The 19,028-nt window shown below is 52.5% G+C and overlaps 1 protein-coding gene across 1 annotated transcript in view; it reads right to left on the bottom strand.

The window, feature by feature from the left end:
* The window catches only part of LOC309580125 (heparan sulfate glucosamine 3-O-sulfotransferase 3A1-like), a gene marked incomplete at both ends in the record, with an annotated part of 29,289 nt that extends 12,979 nt beyond the window's left edge, over window positions 1-16,310 (bottom strand). Inside the window, one exon of the mRNA XM_082293902.1 lies at window positions 15,742-16,310. Within this exon, the coding sequence (XP_082150028.1) occupies window positions 15,742-16,310 (569 nt within the window). The remainder of the gene's footprint in view (window positions 1-15,741) is intronic.
* Between the last annotated feature and the right edge of the window lie 2,718 nt (window positions 16,311-19,028).

Here is a 19,028-nt window from a genome sequence, read left to right as displayed (position 1 = left end):
TATCGGAGTCATCTGACAGATTTCAGGAGTTTTAGTTTGCAGCAGATCTAAATTTCATGAGTAAATGATACAGCAGCCAGCTCAGCTCTAGCTGGTCTGTAGGTTTGTGCCATGCTCACCTTCATGTCCCAAGGAAGGGACGTGGAGGCCGAGGCGTGGGCATTAGTGTGACAGCAAGGTTGTTCAGAGTGAATACAGCTCAAAAATGTGAAAAGGAAAAAGAAAGAAAAAGGAAAGGAAGATGAAATGTTCTCCAGAACATGGATGGATGTAAAAACCCCAATTAGTGGCCTCTGGTTCATAAGTCAACCTGAGTCATTTGGATCCAGGTCAATAAACACTCCTTTTCCTCACTCAGCACTGAACTGGAGTGGGCTGGATGCTTCAGATCAGCTCCTGAAGATGACTCCCAGCCTCTCCTTTTCCAGGGCTGGCCTGCTTATTAAGACCAACCCTCCCTCACCATTCATTTCTCAGCATCCCAAAGAGAAAACCCAGCCCGAGTGTGCTTCCTCCTCCATCACAGTTCCCTGGGAATACGTAAGGAAACACAGGAAGAACTGGCTAAGCCCACGCTGATACTCTTTACATCAGCAGGGATTTCAAACCTCTGCCGACACCACGGCCCACCATGACAGTCACCCATCACCCCGTGGTGGGGTCTCACCTTGCAGATAACAGGGACCACTGGGACCCCTGGCACGGTGTGATCTCTCCATTCCAACGTGGAGAGCCACAGAGGCATTTGGAAAAGGATTCTGAGTCTTGGGAGCCCAGGTCTTCTGCTCTTAAGCCACTTTGGAAAGCCCAGACAGGACCCCTGGAGATGAAGATTTTGAAGTGTGATCAAAGAGACTTGACATAGCAAGGAGGATTAATGTTTCTGCAAACGCACAGCGAAAGCTTCTTAGTTATTCCAGTGGGGTTTTTTCCAAAGGGGCCTAAGGGAGTTAGGCACTTAAAACTCACTCAGATCCTTTATTTAGTTTGCAAATCCTGCGCTGGAGCAGTGCAGCGGTGTGACCCCTGAAGCATTACTTTCCGAGCGTGTCTGCTTGAGTGAAAAGCTGAATTGATTCTGGCTGTATTGGTGGCCTCCTGCAGCTGCTCCTTCTCCACGTCGGAGGGAGCAAGTCTGCCCAGGGAAACACTTGAGGGTACAAAGTATTTCAAGAAAGACACCACACTGAAACTATGTGGGCTGTGTGTTCAAGGGGATCGCTGGGAGCAGCTCCAGGTCTGATTGTGCTGGACATAACGAGCTGGAGGATGCTGTGAATCATCTCCATCTGGGCAAGCAGCATCCCCAGTCCTTCCTGGTGGGTCTCACCACCATCTCTAAGAAAGCTGCAGGAATCACTTATTTCATGACTTTGGTTGCTCTTCACTGCTCACATCTCCCTGCTATTTTTGTTTTCTGTCACCAGCGTTTTGCAGCCAAAAACTGTAGAAAGAAGACACGGCAGAGGCTTTGTTCCCCAGCTGCTTACATGCTCATGATGTCCTAATCATTCCTATGTCCATTTCTAATCCTATTGCAGAGGGTTCCAGCTCCAAAAAACCAGCACTGGGAAGCTGGAAAAAAGACAGAAGCAATAAACAAAGAACCTGTCTTCATGCAAATATTCCTCATCACAATAATGACAATAATACGACTAAAAATGCTAATAATGAGAAATGCAGAGCATGGTCCGGCTGCTTTCCAAGCCTTCCCACTGGGTCCCTTGGATTTCATTTCCTTCACCTCATCACCACACACTGGTCAGGGGGCCCCGTCCGCTGAGCCCCCGCCACAATGCAAGCGGGTTGTTGGGAAACATGGCACACATGTGACATGCTATTGTCCCTAATTTGATTAATGAAGCCATCACGCTAACGGAGCGTTCTACACACCCCCAGCACCTTGTTACCAACCCACACCAGCAACTTCCCAGCAGAGCATTAATTCCCCAATACTTGCCTTTCTCAACTTTGTCAGGTAATTGTTTATGAAAAGATGAATGTATACAATAATACCGGCTGAAGGGAGCTGATGTATGTGGTGTTAATGAATGAAATAATCAGTTTGGTAATAACTGGCATGTGTATTTGTCAAAGGGGAACCAGCAGGACATTAGCATTCTGCAGCCACCCAACCTTTATCTCCTGGTCTTGTGTTTGACAACCGCCCCCAGATACTCCATGAATAAAATACAGAGTAGTACCCAGACATAATTAAACTGCCAATGTGGATGTACCTAAATGAACTTGATATCTTAATGACACTAGATAGCAGGCGAATAATGAAGGCGGCGTGAAAGGGATGTGCATAATGAACACAGACATCCCGGCTGTCGCCGCCGCGCTGCCCGCGGGGACCCGCGGCTCCCGACCTCCTCGTTAGCACACCCAGCCTGGCCTGTGCTCCCACGCCACCCGAGGGGACCCTGCCAGGCTCACCCATGAGGACAGAGTGCCACCTCTCAGCAGGCAAGAGCTGGTCCTGCAGTGCTTGCCCGGCTGTGGTCACGAAGGATGGGGCATGTCCCGCCCTCCCTCCTCCAGAAATCCCTCCTTTGGCCCGTCTCTCTGCACCTAAACCTGCAGGTCCTGCCACATCTGCTCCTCCAGAGACCTCTGGCACGCTGCTGTGCAGCGCAGATGTGATTTTAGGAGCACTTAACATGATTAAATTACCAGACATGCTCCTTTTTGATTTTTTTTTTTTTTTTTTCAGCACGGAGATGGTTTTCGAGGAAAGAAGCTGCTCCTTGGGGATGGCCTGCTCAGAGATGTCCCAAGATAGCAGCATGGAGCCACAACCCCTCATCCTCATCATCCACAGACATTGAGCCAGATGTGTCCTCTCCCAGCACCTATGGGTGCAATCCTTCCTCTAGAGGATGCTGGACACCCTGACAGTCATCCCAACTGTCCCTAGAAAGATGCTCCAGAGTGAGACAGGAATTTACTCCCGAAAGGCAGGTTTGATCCCCCTCCTTTGGGGCAGCACCATGCTGGGCTCCTGCCCCACACTGCTCAAAAGGTAATTGTCACTTACTGCTCTAATGGTTCCAATTTTAGCAGCAAATGAGCGATGCAGAGTAAGTATCAGTCTTATTAAAGAAGTAATAATGGGAAACTGGAGCAGGCACTACAGGGGAAGGAACACTCCTCCAGTACACAGGATGCTGCCCTGCTGGTATTTGACAGCAGCAGAGTCCCTGCCTTCTGCTGATACAGTTCCAAGATATTTGAATACAATAAGCTCAGCCTGCAGGAAAGCAACTGGTGCAATAGGCTCGGCTTGACTCTGCTGTGATGTCATCGACTGAAGGCTTAGAGAGTGTCACAAAGCCAGCGTGGGCAATGTGACCTGGAAGAGGTCCTATCTCTGTCTATAAAGCAGATTAGGAAAAAGTGCTTAATGCAAATGGAAAACATACAGCAGGTTTGGGGGAAAGCATCTTAAATCCCTGGAAGTGGTCAAGGTCAGGTTGGATGGGGCTTGGAGCAACGTGGGCTAGTGGAAGGTGTCCCTGCCCATGGCAGGGGGTTGGAATAAGATGGTCTGTAAGATCCCTTCCAACCCAAACCATTGATTCTCTGATTCTGTGAAAGCCCAGTGGCCAACACAGCCAGAACCAGCACAGGGAGAGCCAGTGCTGAGAACAACCCACTGCAGGAAGCACAGCAAGCGTGATGCTGGGTAGAGTACTGAGATGGGTGAAGAGGCCTAACTCCTGTCTGGGCCAGGAAAAGGGAAAAGGTGGCACCAGTGTGGTACAGCCTGCCTGGGGAGGTGACGGGAGGAACCTGGGCATGTGCTCACCACCCCCACATCCTGAGCAATGACAGTCACCACTGGAACCACGCAGCCAAAGTGCTCCAAGTTCCTGCCACGGGAAACCCTCAACCTACTGCATTCAGCCCCTTTCCCCTACTGGGTATTTGTCCCTGGCTGCCAATTCTTTAACCATTGCTTTTCTTCCTAGGAAAGACATCCCCATGGTGCACCCTCGTGAGACAGTAATGGGGATTTCATTAGATTAAATAACTCCAATGAACCCCAGAGACCAACAGCACTTTAAACATGGAGCTCGCAGTTAGAATTACTGTTATTTAACATTGATTAGATTACAGGGTAAATCCAATTTTTCCCTAACCATATGATGGCCATGATTTGCCTGGTGGGAGATGTTACGGACGGCATTCCTGGAAATCTCTGCTGAGGGAAGGGCCCATGGCTGAGTCAGCGATGTCAGGGTGACCCATGGGCTTGTGCCTGAAAGTCCTTCTGCAGAGAGTGTGAAGGGCTCGGGGGATGTCCCCACTGTCCCTGCCCTCACTTTGCTCCAAAGCTGGGGGTGCAGGTAGATCTGTATCTGCCATGTTGGCTTAAACTCCCCTCCAGCAGGAAAATCACCAGGAAATAACTGGGCCTCTCTGACCCACGGGTCTGGGTCCAGACTCCTCCAGCCACTCACCCCCACATGACCCCAGGGGGTGATGGCCAAGAAAACCCTGCAAGCAGCCAGGGTTGAGCACAGCTCTGCAGGTTGCCCCACCTTGGGCTCCTTCACCTCGGTGTGGGCTCACACCAGCTGCTCTATTTGACCAACAAAACCAAACACTACTTTCAGGGCTTAAAATCCAGAGTCACTCATAATTTTAAGACAGATTTACTCCAGAGGAAACACATCCACATTCTTTCTTTGCAGTCACCACCCCTGATGTCTTTCCCATCTACCTTCTCAGGGCTATAACATGACTGAGCCCAGGCAGCTTCCAAGTGAGAGCACGGCTGGGACATTGCTGAGGAAGCAGCAGCAGCACATGCTGGGGAGATGATTATATTGTCCCAAAATAAATAATATTTTGAAATTCCAGTGCTGTGATAGCATATTTCTCATACACCAAAGTATCTAGAGGTTTTACATTTGGCTTGGGAGCAGTGGTGGGTCCTGAAGGATAAATCAAGCCCACGGCTCCTCCTGCTGCAAGAAACTGTGGGCAATGCTGGTGCCCGGCTCCAGTGAGATGCTGCACTGCCACACGGTCCAGAAGAGGCAGGAGGTAATGAGGAAGCACCAAATTCCTCCTTCCACCTCCTTTTTGGGGCAGCCTGCAAGGGAGGGCAACGAATGCTGGGTGTTCCTCTCTTAAAGCCCCCCGAATAGCAGAAAGCTATTTACTCCCTAAAAGCCCCCTGAACAGCCTGACAGCAGAGACGGGAGCACCAAGAGCAGGGACACACCCCAGCATCAGCTGTGACCCAGTGGTTTGCTGTAACTCAGCCAAACAAACTCGAGCACAATTAGGAAGCCTCGAGCAGATGAAGCTGCAAACTGCACGGCGCAGCCCCCTCCAAAGGCGCAGCTCAGCTCATCCTGCTGACCCCGCCACACGGTGCTGTGGGGACAGCGGGTCCCCAGGATGTGACAGGGGGCCACGGCCCCCTGTGTGGTCAGGGCAGAGCTCAACCTGTCCAACACCAAACAAAGCAGCTCCGGCGCCGGGGCCAGGCTGTGCTGCCCAGGGCTGACCCCGACCCGGGGCACTGACAGTGGTCAAACTCAATTAACGGCTGTGTGCGGCATCTGGGTCAGGCTGGGGAGTCCTTCCCCTGCCTCGGCCTCTCGAATTGCTTGCATGTCCCACTGAATTCTTCCAGAGGCCGTTCAAGAGGATCTGCCAGTGTGGGGAGGGCGGGTGGCAGGGCCAGGAGCAGGCAGAGCAGCATCGCGACCTGTGACAAAGGCAGCTCTGGGGCTGAGCTCTGGGGGCCTGTGCTGGGCTGATCGGGGATCACACCCTGGGCATGCAGAAACAAGATTTCAATCCGATGTGACTCCCATGTCCAAGCCTCTGGGCACCTTCTGCATCAGAGCAAATACAAGCCGGGGAGGGCAATGCTGGAGGGACAGATCATGGTGCTCACTGGCTGCAGCAAACCCAGTCCCAGCTCTCCCAGCTGCACCTTTAGCAACCAGCTCAGTGTTTTGTGAGTTCCTCAGGCCCTTGCTCACCACCAGCCAGCTGCGTGTGTCCCAAAGCCTCCTCAGCTGCCCTGGACACGACACAGAACATGCTGTCCAGGTCATGGCAATGCCCATGCTGTGCCCTGGACCTCTTTCTCTGCAGGTGCCCAACAAAATCCCATCTCTAGTCCTAAGGAGCGTCCAGCTGAGCAGCAGGACAAGGAACATTTGGTGTTTTGTGGGACACACATTGACTCTCAGCCATTCACAGCCACCCATGCAGTGTTTCGGGGCTTTTTTGTGCTTGCTCAGAAACCTCTGGCAGCCCTTAAACCCAGGCAGGTTTGCACGGGGCAGAGGAGTTGGGCTAATGACCTCCAGGCAGCACAAGAGCTGACAGGGAGCAGGGGTTTGATGGTCATTTCTACCCAAATTACCCAGACCATGGTGCAAAGTGCACTACGAACCACCAGCCACGTGGTGCCACCGGGAAATTTCATCCCTGTACACCAGCTGAAGTTTTAACCAAATAACACCAACCAAAGCTCCCCCCAGTAACAGTTATGGGAAGATGAGCCTCCCTGGGTCACCCCGTGGCGATCCACAAGCTAATTCCTGCCAGCAGCAGGAGCACACCGCTGGGTCCCTCCCCTCAGCTGGACTCAGCTGGATTTTGCTTCTGGTCCATCACACTGAGCAGCTCCTGATGCACTGCTCTTTGCCAAGCACTTCCAGAGCCCTTTTTAGACTCTTTTAGCTAAAAACCTCCTGTGGCAGCCAGTTTCACAACTTAATCTCACACTGTATGAGAAATACATATTCTCATTCTAATTCTGCTTCTTTCCAACCTGTTGCTGATAGCACAGATGGAGACATGAGAGGGGTAGGAGGGACAGCTGCTGCCTTCGTAACCACGCCATGAAATCTCCTCCCAGAGGCTTCTGGACCCATGGAATGAACATGCAGAAGAAGCCAGGGCTCCCCAAGCCCTGCACAGGAGGTGGCTGTGCCAGCTGTCAACCCCAAACCACGCTCCTCTGGCCCAGCTCTGCGTGTCACTGCCTGTGCTCTGCTTGCTGCAGGCAATGAGATTTGCCTTTTGTGTTTTTATCCTCCTTCAGAGGTGATGAAGGCAGTAACAACCTTTGCCACACAAGAATGCTGAATACCAAGCAAACATTTATGGGCAAATATTCGTACTCACACAGCAGAGTTCAGCAGTGCAAGAGGACGGGATTATTGCACAGCGTTCACTTTACGCCTTGCTGGGACACGCAGCTTTTGCATGGAAAAAACCCAAACTGTCTTTCAGAGCAACCACTTGGCAGCAATCAAAAGCCAAGCACCCCAAGCCCTGTGGTGGGGCTCTGCCAGCAGTGTGGTGCCCAGCAGCAGGTCCATGGACAGGGAACAAAGACCACCAGAGCCAATCAAAACGGTGGAGTTCATTTTTAGGGGCAGAGATCAGAAGTACCTGAGATGGAAGTTAGACCATGGGGGAGTTAGCACCCTCAACCCTTGTGAGAGGAGTCAGGGGAACTTTTCCTGACCTTCAGCACAAGCAACAGGTTGAGGAGCAAGCCAGAGGATGTGGCTGGTGCCAGGGGAAGCTCAGCACACATTGGACGCCCATGGTCGATGCTTGTACCATCCAAGCTCCCTCCTCACCACGGTTAGGGGAGATCAACACTAGCTGAACACATGCCAAGAGGTCCCATGTGCTCAGTCTTACTTTGCCACAGGCTCTGGGTGCTTTTCTGCCTCTTTTCCCCATCAGTAGAGTGGAGCATCCTCCATCCCACCAATGCTAACCCAGGGATCAGCTGCCAGACACAGGGGGTGGGATGAGCTGTGCCATGGCTTTGCCAACATTTTCTACCAGCAAGGCTTTGGGCACTGAGGAACACCTCAGATGAGGCCACTGACCCAGTGCCTGTGTCTCACAGAAGGGAGATCTCCCTCCCTTGTGTCTCTGGCACATCACCCAGGCTCCTCCCGCCACCACCAGTTCTACCAATGCAAATCACAGCACGTTGATGGCACAATACTAATTGCACCCACTAATTGCTTCCCCCATCCAGGCCTGGGGACCTTGTCGTGGGCACAGGTCCCCCAGGAGCAGGGGTAAGCTGTGTCTTGATGCACCTGAAGACCCAGACACCTCCCAACATCTTCTTATTGAGGCTTAAAACAAAACTTGGCAAGGCACAACCTGGAGTCCAGCAATGCTGGAAACCAAAGAGATTTAAGGAGCAGGTTTCCGACTGAGGCAACAACTCTGGAGCTGAAGTCCAGCTGCAAAATGGGAAAAGCAGCAAATCCAGCTGGCAAGCTACAGGGGCTTGAAGCACATCAGCACTGTGGGGGTCACTGATGTGCAGGGCCTTTTGGGTATCTCAGCTGAGCCAGGCACCTCCTTGGCACAACATCTCCAGCCTTTCACTTGCCAACTCTTTGCTGGAGGAGCCAGGACACAGAGCACCACCCAGGTGGGAAATCCAGATGTTTCCCCACTTCTTCTACTGAGCCAATGCTTGGGATTTCTCCCCAGAATCAGGCTTCCCAAGCAGTCCCGTTCAGACAGTGCAGAAGTGTTTAAATAATGTCAAAAGGTGCTCTGTGTTACAAAACAAGACCACGAAGGCAGAAGTGAAATGACAGAATGCAACACTGAGAGCCGAAAGCTGCAGATGTGAGCACACAGAGCCACTCATGGAAAAACACAGAAGGCAAAACTATTGATCTGGTGATTTTCCATAAAAGGCTTCCCCAGACAGCATGGTTTATGGGGGGGAGCCCTCTTCCAACGGGCAATGGCAGAACAAATCAGCCTGGATTTTAGGAATTTTTAGCAAAAAAAAAAAGGACCCCACTAGAGAGAGAAATAATTAAGTAAATAAACAGCCAGCTTCCCATCATGATGTTGCACTTGAACCTGAACATCTCTCCCCAGGGGACGATGTAGGAGGCGTGGTTGTGGAAAGAAATCCAACTGTTAATATCCCAGCTTGCAGCCACCAGCTGTGCTCAGCAACTGGAGTCAAGGGGTAGAGTTGGGAGCCAGGCAGGATCCCATCCCGCTGAAGCTGCTGTGCTGGCATCCATGAACTGCAGGGGCTGGTGCAAGAAAGGTGCCCAGATGCCTGGAATCGCCCCAGTGGGATTTTCTCACACGATGCTTGGGCACAGCTGCTCGGCCATGGGGAAAACAACCACACGAGGCTTCCAAAGCTCCCCTGGGGCAGCAATGAGAAGTTTCTCCTCTCTCTCCCACCAGAGACATACCCAGCAGCCTGGGGGAGTTTGAGCAGGGAACTTCATATCTCTGCAACAGATGGTGTTGCAACAGAAAGAGCACATAACGCATCTCCTCACTTCCAGGAAGCAAGAAGGATGGTCTTGCCACGCACAGAGGGAACCAGCGATTTCTTTCACTGAAAAATTTCCTCCTGCAGAATCACATTATTCAATGGAAGAAATGCCAGGAATAATTCACTTCCTCGAGCAAGTGTATTTATACTCTCACTGCAGGCACCATCCTGCTCACGTAGCTCCTGGCACAGGGCTCAGGTGGGCGCGGTTTGGAGCTGAACATGTTTAACTCCAAACCACGAAAAAGTGAATTTCCCCAGGAGGTGGGTTATGCAGGAGAAAGGCAGAAACACCAGCCACTGTCACGGTCCCTGGCATGGCCCCAGACCTTGCATGGACACCCCCACTGCCCCACTTGGGGCTCTGTAACAGGGTAAGACCCGGGTATCCAACCCCAGCAACACAAATTTAACTGCAGCCTAATTCACTTCCCTCCCATAATACCTGCATGTAATGAGAATTTGCAAAGATTTATGGCCACAACACCCGCCCCTGCTGCCCCTCGCCAGCATCTGCTGTTTCCCTGTGAAAGCGGTTTGGGTTACCTCCGAATTCTCCAGGGGAAAAAAGGCATAATTAGCAGCTCAGGAGTTTCAATGCCTGCGTCACAGAGGGGGCTCACGGGGGGTTATTCTCAGCTTTTCTGATCACCGGTTCTTTGCTCTGAACTCTTTGGAGATGCACCAGCTCCCTTCCCCCTCCCCAGACCTAACTGCTCCTATTATAAACTTCAAAAGGTCAGGGTGAAATCCAAGCTGGGCTGTGGGAAAGACATCCTGGTGGTGATGGTGTGGCCAGAGCACGGCCCTGGACCCCAGACTCGATATAATGACTCCCAGGAGTCCCCACAAGGGCAGCAGAGCCACGGCAGCAGGACAGGCTACGTGCAGAGATGGAGACTCACAAAATCCAACCCTAGCGGTTAAAACAGGTGAATCTGCTGCTTCTTTAAAAGTTTGTCCCAGTTTTTGCCATACATGAGCTCTCACCCCAGCCAGCTGGAGCTTTGAGCTGCTCTCCACGAGAGCCGGCTCCGAGAATTTTACTGACAACATCTTGGACAGCCAAGGCCGTATTTTCACAATTGCTCAGCACCAGCAGACAGGGCCAGGAGAGCTCTACTTCCAAACATCTCGGACCAAGGCAGAGCCACAAGGTGGGTGAGAAAGGTGCTGTTCTCTCCAGGATCAGGGTGTGACGCAGTACTGAAGAGGAGGATGGGTCTACAGACTTCTGAACCTCCCCAGTTTATCCCTGTGCAGACCACAGCATCTGGAAAGAAGAGTCCAATAAAACCTTAAGTATTTATTTTGATGCTTTCTGATAGGAATGTGGTTGACTTCTCCTAATACACCAGCTCAGGAGCTCACTCCAACATCAGGAGCAGATACAAACCCCGGGTATGAACTTGTCCATTAACAGAAAACAGAAGGGATGTGTAGAGATACAAAATGCTTGAAAGAACCATCAAAAAAATAATAACAACCCTATTGAAGGAGTAAGAGGGGAAAGAGCCCAGCCCCAGGTCTCTGCAGGGAGATGTTGCCATCCCTGGACAGTCCATCCAGGTGCAAGAGGACAGCCAGTCAAAGCTGTGTCAAGGCTACAGCTGTTCTGCCAGCAGCTCTGGTGGGGTTCACCTGCTTTGGGTGTTATTCAACCCACAGCACAGCCCATCAGAGCCCATATAACTCCTCGTGTCTGTGTTGGAGAGAGGTGTCACATCATAGCCCTGCTGCTTCCATCCCTGCAGCACAGGGCAGTCACTTCCCTTCCCCTTCACACACGGCCAAACTGAGGCACACCAGGACATCGCCCCAGCAGCCGGGTGCCAACTCCCAGACTGCTTCAGATCTCTACTGAAAATCCTTGGAGTATCCACGTCCAGATTGCACACAAAGGCAGCAGCAACACACGTGAGCACCAGAACCAGTTACTGTCTTATACAGACTCAATGACTCCAGCCCTGATTTCTCCAGCATTTCCAGCTCCTTTTCTCCCTTGTTTTTTCCCAGCAAAGAAGGGTCCCCTCAGCCACCCACAGACCCACCTCATCCTCCATCTCCAGGGACTCCTTGCCAGGAGACCCATGCTGCCCAACCAACACACACACTCTCCACTGTCTGTGCCATCTCCACCTGTTGTTTACAGTGAATTATCTGCACTTTGGGGCCAAGACCACCTTTTGTTCCCTTTTTATACAGTACCTGGCCCTGTGATCTCAGTACAGGAGGTGTTTGATTACACAGCTAATAAATAAACAAGGACCTTGATCCTCTTCACCATGGGGCTGTCCAAGGCTGCAATTTCCAGAGAAACCGCTGCAGGCTGTGCTTGATGATATTAGTAATTCAAATGTGTTTGGGAGATGAGATGTTCCCAGGACAAGGAGAAGGAACTGCTAAACCAGACCTTCCTACATGGAGGCAGGCATGCAGCAGGGAGTGGAAAGCCCAAACTGGTTTAAACTCAATGTCCAGTAACACAAGCCATGTTCTGGGCTGGGCACACCCTGAACACAAAGAGCTGGTGTTTCTCGCAGAAGCAGCAAGGACGGCGCAAGAAAGGTGGGGGGAGGATCACTAAAAGGCAACTACTGCCCCAGCAGCTCCCTCACACAGGGGAGTTTGCAACAAGGTCTTTCCTCCTGAAGGCCACCCCGTCCTGCTCCACCTTCTATAAACTGTATTCACTGCCCTGATGTCCCCCAACATCATCCACAGGCACTCCCACCCTCCCTCCCACACTCACTCACAGAAAACACGGCTGGATTACAATGACCTCAAAGCCCCTACTAGAGGAGCAGCCTGACTCCCCCATCCCCAGGGCTCTGATTACACCCTGATTTGAGGCACAGAGGATGGGACACAGCACGAGGTGGGATGCAGCTGCTCACAGCTGCTGTGAGCATGTCCCCTCCCAACAATCCTCCTTTACCTCCATCCCAGACCTCTTCAGCAACTGAGATGTTGTTCTCTGTTCCCTTTGACTCAGAAGTATCAGTGGTTGCCTAGATGACAAAGAAGCAAGGAAAAAAAAGCCTTGGATAAAAATCCCAAGAGGACATTAATTAGGAGTCAGAACTCCCCAGCTCTGGAAGCATTGAGGAGGAGGGATACTTAAACTCCCAACCTGACGGAGTAACTTTGAATTATCTTTCATCTTCCCCTGGATCAGATGTAATCTAATGACATTAACTCGGCTTCACTCTAGTGAAAGTGGCACTGGAGCTGCAGAGGCAGAGAGATTAAAACATATGAAATAAATGTTCCTGGGGTGACTGACAGTATAATGGCATTCCAACAGGCAGCTCAATCAGCGCGAGACTAACAAAGGATCAGAGGGAAAGAGCCAGATTCGCAGTATCACCCGCAAACACAGATATTTTCTTTTAATCCAGGCTTTTTTTTTTTTACATGACTGGCTCAGTCCCTATTCTTGGGAGTTTTCCCCGGGCTGTACTGGGGTGGGGGATGGCAGTTGAACTCTATTAGAGCCCAAGCTCACCTGCTATTGAACTCTGTTAGCTCAATAGCCTGGTTCAGGGCTGGAGCAGTGATCTCTGAAGTCAATGCCCGCATTGTGGGCTGCCCCCTCCCTCCTTTTGTCCCCACTGGTTGAGGGGACTCAAACCCAAAACAGAAAAAGCTCCTTTCGGCACACAACTCCCCTTGATATTCAACCCACACATGGGCCCACACAGAGGTGTCACACTCACCAAATTAAATCCCACAGATGGTTTTTACAAAGTCAGCTTCTCGGGGGGACAGCTGTCCCTTACCCAGGCACAGCTCAGGCTGTGGGAGGTACACCATTACCCCGTTTGATTTACTGGGTGATGTTTCCACGCACTGGGTGGCACCCCAGCAGGTGACCCACACGTCACCAAGCCCGTGGCACCCCAGCAGGTGACCCCGCATGTCACCAAGCCCGTGCCTCACGAGCCACTGTCTCTACAGGTATCTCTGACTGGCTGCTCCGGGAGCATCATCCCACTGCTACAGCCACAGCTCAGCCTGTTCCCCCACTCTCTTCTGTTTCCAGGGGGAACCAGGGCTCTCCTCATGGCCAAAACCCCACAGGCACCCGGGCTGGTGCAGCGTCCTTGTGAGAGCCGCCTCTGTGACCCAGTGACAACAGCACCAGCTACAAAGGCTGGCTGCCTCTTCAATTTCTGCAACAGCCACCAGCTTTTTGTTCCCTGGGCCAGAGCGCCGGCTGCCTGTGCCGGCTTCCTGCGGGCGCTGAAAACAAACCCAAGTGTTTATACCTTGTAATGACGCTGTTTAGTCTGACTGCTGGGAAACAGCAGCGCACATGAAACCTAAGCCTCTGATGCCAAAGATAAGGAATCGGGACCTCTGGCAAACATCTGGCCATTTCCCCAGCACTGAACCCTCATCAAAGATTACAAGGAGCCATGGGGAGAGACAGGTAGGTTTTTAAATGAGTATTTGTAAGAGGCTGGTAACTGGTGACCAGCAATGCTGGCACCGCAGCTCTGCCATCGCGCTGGGGCTCCGTGTGTTAGCAAAGATTACTCATACAAGCAACGCCAGCAAGATTAGGTCTCAAAGGAATAATCCCATACAAAGAATTCACTGTACCTCAGCCTCCACAGGGCTAATAAAAAAAAAAAAAAAAGGAAAAAAAAAAAAGAAGAAAGAAACTCAGTACATCAAATACCAGAACAAACAAACTGCAGCAATTAATGGGAGAGCTCATGTGCCAACTGCTAAAACATAATGATTACACAAACAGCACACGGGACAGCACGTCCAATGAATAAGAGCTGCAAGATCAAGACCAAACCTCTGGAAAATTAAATCCCCGACACCCCGGACTGTACTATGCCCTAAATGCCTGTGGCTCCTCCTCTGTCTAGGTCTGCACTCCTCGCTCAGGGACCGCTTCCAGAAGCAGGTCTATCCCACTGCCATCTGCTCCTCAAAGCTTCGAGAGCATCTTTGATAAATGAGCTTTTCTGCATATCCACCATAAATTTCAGTAGATGCCACCCCACAGCCATGTGTTTATTTTTCAAAGTCAAGACTTGATTAGAGTTCTTGAGGTTTTTCAGATTCATTTTTAACGTTTCCTTTCTGCTACAGGGTCAGCATGTGGAAACTGGATAAGCGCAGACTAAAAATACAATTTTGTAGACAGCTTCAGCCCACACAAAAGGAGATCTTTCTTCTCAGAGAACCCACACTTTGCAGCCTGCAGAAACCCAGCGTGTTTCTGACATTGGCAGACACACAAGGAAGCTCATCCCTTCCACGTGTTAAGACTTTTACATAAACACTCGGACTGTCAGTACTACCCTACTCCACATTTCAATACTGTCACCACAAGCCGAGCCAAAATCCTCTTCTCTCTGCTAATAGCTGGTCTTAACACGAGAGGAAAAAAAGCTCCAGGGGTACCCAAAACCCTCTCCTGTTTGCTCGTTCATTCAAGAAAGCCACAAACACGAGACACACTTCGCAAGACAGCAGTTTCACTCTCACCCTAACCAAGCCCTCCCATAGGAATCTGCCGGAAGGACACTGCTCTACCAACTTTAAAACACACAACAAAAAAGGACCTGAACAACTTCAGTGAGAACCCTCTTGGCTTTAACATTTACTGGCTTGTTCAACAAAACACTAATTCACTGAAAGAACCACCCCGTTTACCTTTTGCTAGTATTTCCTAGGCAAGGTGAGCGTGTGGGGTATGCTCCTGGAACCGACATTTTCGCTTAGTTATTACCGGGATGCTGAAATATTTACGTGGGAAATAGGGGCGGGGGTTTTTGTCCACACTGGCTACAGGAAAGTGGCTTCTAGCGGCTGCAGCGCTGGGCTGGGAGCTGCGGGAGGTGACGATCCGATGGGGAGGCAGCCGGGGCTGCGGGGTGGCTCGGCTGAGAGTCAGGGCTCAGCCACAGGTTTTGCAAAGAGCCCCCCACGCCGAGAAAAATAAAGATTATTGGGGGCCTGTGCTTCTCGTGGCGGGGTTTAGCTCTGCCTCAGCATCCCCGCGCAGTCCTCAGGCCAGTGGGGCACCCACCGCTTCTCCCTTTGTGTGTGTCACCCACCCCCGGGCTGCGGGAGGGCTGGGGGTGCGCTGGGCAGGGGGAGAGGAGGGTCGGGGAGCCGGGAGGGAGGGGGGATGCGGGGAGAGGAGGGCTGGAGGATTTGGGAGCAGGGACGGGAAGAACGGGTGGAGCGAGGGGCTCGGGGGAAAGAGTGCTCGATGAACGGAGGAACGAAGACAGGGGCTGGCGGGGTGGGTGAGAAAAGGATCGGCGGGAGGTTTGGGGAGCGCAGACGGGGCTGCCGGGAGCAGCGGCCAGCGGGGGGCACTGGCGGCTCGGCCACCGCTGCATCCCGGCCCCGGCCGCGTCCCGCCGCCCGTCCCGTACCTGTACCAGGCGAGTCCGCGCTCGTAGTTGCGGTCGAAGAAGTGAGGCTCGGCGCCGACGGCGCGCACGTCGGGGTGCACCCGCAGGAACTCCAGCAGCGCCCGCGTCCCCCCCTTCTTCACGCCGATGATGATGGCCTGCGGCAGCCGCTTGCTGCCCTCGCCCAGCAGCAGAGCCAGGGTGCCGGCCGTGCCCGCCGCGCCGCCCCCGCCGCCCGAGCCGCCGGCCCGGCTCCCGCCGCCCCCGGCCGGCACCTCCGCGCCCGGCGCCGCCTCCTGCCGCCGCCGCCGCTGCTTGAGCCGCTGCAGGAGCCGCTTGCGCCGCGCCGCCGCCGCCTGCCAGGGGGGCAGCTCGGCCGAGCCGCCCAGGAACTCGCCGCCGCCGCCCTCGTCCTCCTCTGATGCGGCGCCGGCGGCGATGATGGGTCCGGGCAGCGTCTGGCAGCGGTCAGCCAGGCAGTAGAAGACGTAGAGGGACATGAGCAGGGAGCAGAGCATCACCAGGAACTTCTTGAAGATGCTGCGGGGCAGCGGCTCGGCGGCGGGGGCGGCCGCCGCGCTCACGGCCATGCTACCCCGAGACGGCGGCCGGGCGCCCTGGCCATGCTCCGCGGCCGCCCCCCGGCGCGGCCCCTCCGCGCTGCGCTCCGCGGTGCCGGGGGGCTGCGCGCTGCCGCATCCCCGGCGCGGGGGCCACGCCGCAGCGGCGCTTCAGGGGGGCATCCCCCGCCGGGGGCAGGGGGGCGGGTTTGGGGGAGCGGGGAGCCGCCCCCGCTGCCGCTCCGGAGTCGGCGGGGAAGCGGTACCGGGGCTCGACGCGGGGCTCCCACGTGCGGAGCCCGCCGCGGAAAACTTCGGCGGAGGCATCACCGGGCGCGGGGCGGAGCGCTGCCGGCAGCGGGGCCAATGGCGCGGCGGAGGCGGGGGGCAAAGCCGCCCCCGGACCGGCCCGGGCGGGCGGACCCCGCTGGGAAACCGCTGCCGAGCCCCTACGGGGGGAGCGGGAGGGGCCGGGAAGGTGTCCCGGAGGATGCGGGAACGCTCTGGGGGATGTGATGGGGCAGTGCGGGGATGTTCGGAGGGATGTACCAGGGGATGCGGGAACCCCTCGGGAGGCTGTCCCAGGGGCTACGTGGATGGCCGGGAGGTTGTCCCTGAGCTAGACAGATGCAGGAATGCCCCGGAGGCTGTGCCGGGAGGTGCGGGGGTGCCCCAGAGGCTGTCGCGGAGGGCGCAGGGATGCCCTGAGTCTATCCCGTAGGGCAGGGAGGAGATCTGCGTTAGCTTTTCTCTCGGTGCTGACTGCTCTCCAGCCCCAGTGGGTCACCCCGCTGCCCGGGGACAGCCTCTTTTGGCAGCCGAAATCCGCAGGCCTTTTCCGAGACGCTGGTGTTTGCCTGACCGCGCTGTCCACCTGCCTGTCCGTCCATTCAGATTTTTTGAACTAACCCCACCGGACCTGAGAACAAATTCCTGATATGCCCAATAATCCACCCTTACAGACATACCTTTACATGAAAGAACAGTCCCCCTTAAACTCAGCGAAGCCACTGACAGGGGTGTGAAACACACTCGCGGTATCACAGCTCAGTTACACTGAGCTCTGTACAGAAACACCCCAAATCAGACTTTTCCCCTCTAACTTGCACAAGTTGCCCCTAGGCTGGCTGCAGAATCTGGCCCCCAGCTGGTAAGAAATATCTACAAAACACAACACGATATTGCGGTTGGAATTTGCTCTTCTCCTTTGAGAGTACATAAAACGTGGAAATAGCTCACAGCTTCATGCCTCGGCTGCCTGGTTCTAAGGGCTTTGTTATTTCATTGCCTGTGGGAATGCCCTTTTAATTTGAAATGTTTGTCATAGATTATAGAATTTTTAAACAAACTTGCACATGAAACACTTGACTTAGATTTTTTTTTTTCCTTCCGTTTGGTGTGGACCTAGCTGAGGAATTAAACTTCAGCTACTTGGAAATAAAGCTGGTGTATCCACAAATTATGCAATGAAAAGAGGGGAGAAAAATTGCATTGAATTATAACCAGCCATCTGCAGAGCTGGCTGGCTAATAAAAATGTGTTTCCAAATAGTAAACAGACCAAAATTAATAACAAATGCTATTTGCAATGAATTATTCTACTAGATCTTGGTGTATTTGGTGACTTCAAGACACTGTAGCGTTTCAGGTATTTCAGTGCTCCAACAGGTAAGCAGATTTACAAAACTCTGTAAGCAGGTTAGGCCCCCAACACCTCTAAGCAACTGCTTAGATCATTAGGAACCTAAATACCTTTTTAAATCTGTGCTCTGATCCAGCTCATTGAAGTCAATGAAAAGACTTTGCTGACATCAATGGGCTTTGGGATGGGCCCTGCAGAAGGGCAAAAGTGGTTTGACTTCTTATTATTCTCATTATGATACCTTTTTCCTAGACACTTAGAACAGTGCTACACTTTCTGTTCGAAAAAAGAATGGTTGTTTCAAATGGAGAAAAACAGAAAAGAGAAGTGAAATCGGTGTGAAAGAGCATAGGGTGTGTATCTGCTGGGATTGCATTGCAAGACTTATGTTTGCAGCATTTTTCCTGGAAATACTGGTGTGAATCTCAACTTTCCTTTAAGGAGTCACTAGCTGACTAGGGAAAATATGGCCAGAGCCTATATAAAAAGTTTTGGTGTCTAGAAAGCAATAAGCTAAATATATCTATATTTAAAAGAGCCCTACAATATTTAAGGCAAACTTGTGATTCTTTTACAGCCCCTGACTCATGGTTTCTGCCTCCTGGGGCTGAAGGCACCACTAGTTCTGCAGCCAGGAACAGCTCTCCAAGAAGGAAGGTGTCTTAATTCTTTAGAAAGGGCAATACAGGGAAATAGTGTATAGTTTCACCCATACTGCTGTGGACTCTGTTAGTACAGCTGCAAATCTGAGATTCTTCATTAGCAGCAGACTGGTTTGGGCCTTATTTATGGATGAGTTTTTCTTGCTACAGAGACCATTTGATGAACACTGTACTATAAAGCCAGTAAAATTATGTGGCTGACATCATGACATCAAGTGCTGAGAACTTACACGTCTTATCTATTTTAGCCCTGCTGCAAAAATAACCCTTCTCAGGGATAACTTAAGGGTTTTTTAATGACTGAGAGCTTGGAGCAAAAGTTGCTTTTCATTTTACTCAGCCTCTTGCACAACTGACTTAACATTTTCAGTGCGGCCTCTTTCTTTTCCCCTTAAATTTCTGTCTGCCCATCTCAGAACCTTTCATTACACCCATCACAGACTCA

The sequence above is a fragment of the Coloeus monedula genome (genome assembly GCF_965178545.1).
Source record: "Coloeus monedula genome assembly, chromosome: 19".
In the NCBI taxonomy this organism is placed as follows: Eukaryota; Metazoa; Chordata; class Aves; order Passeriformes; family Corvidae; genus Coloeus; species Coloeus monedula.
Note: the sequence above shows the minus strand (reverse complement) of the source record. Positions and strands in the feature narration are given on the sequence as shown.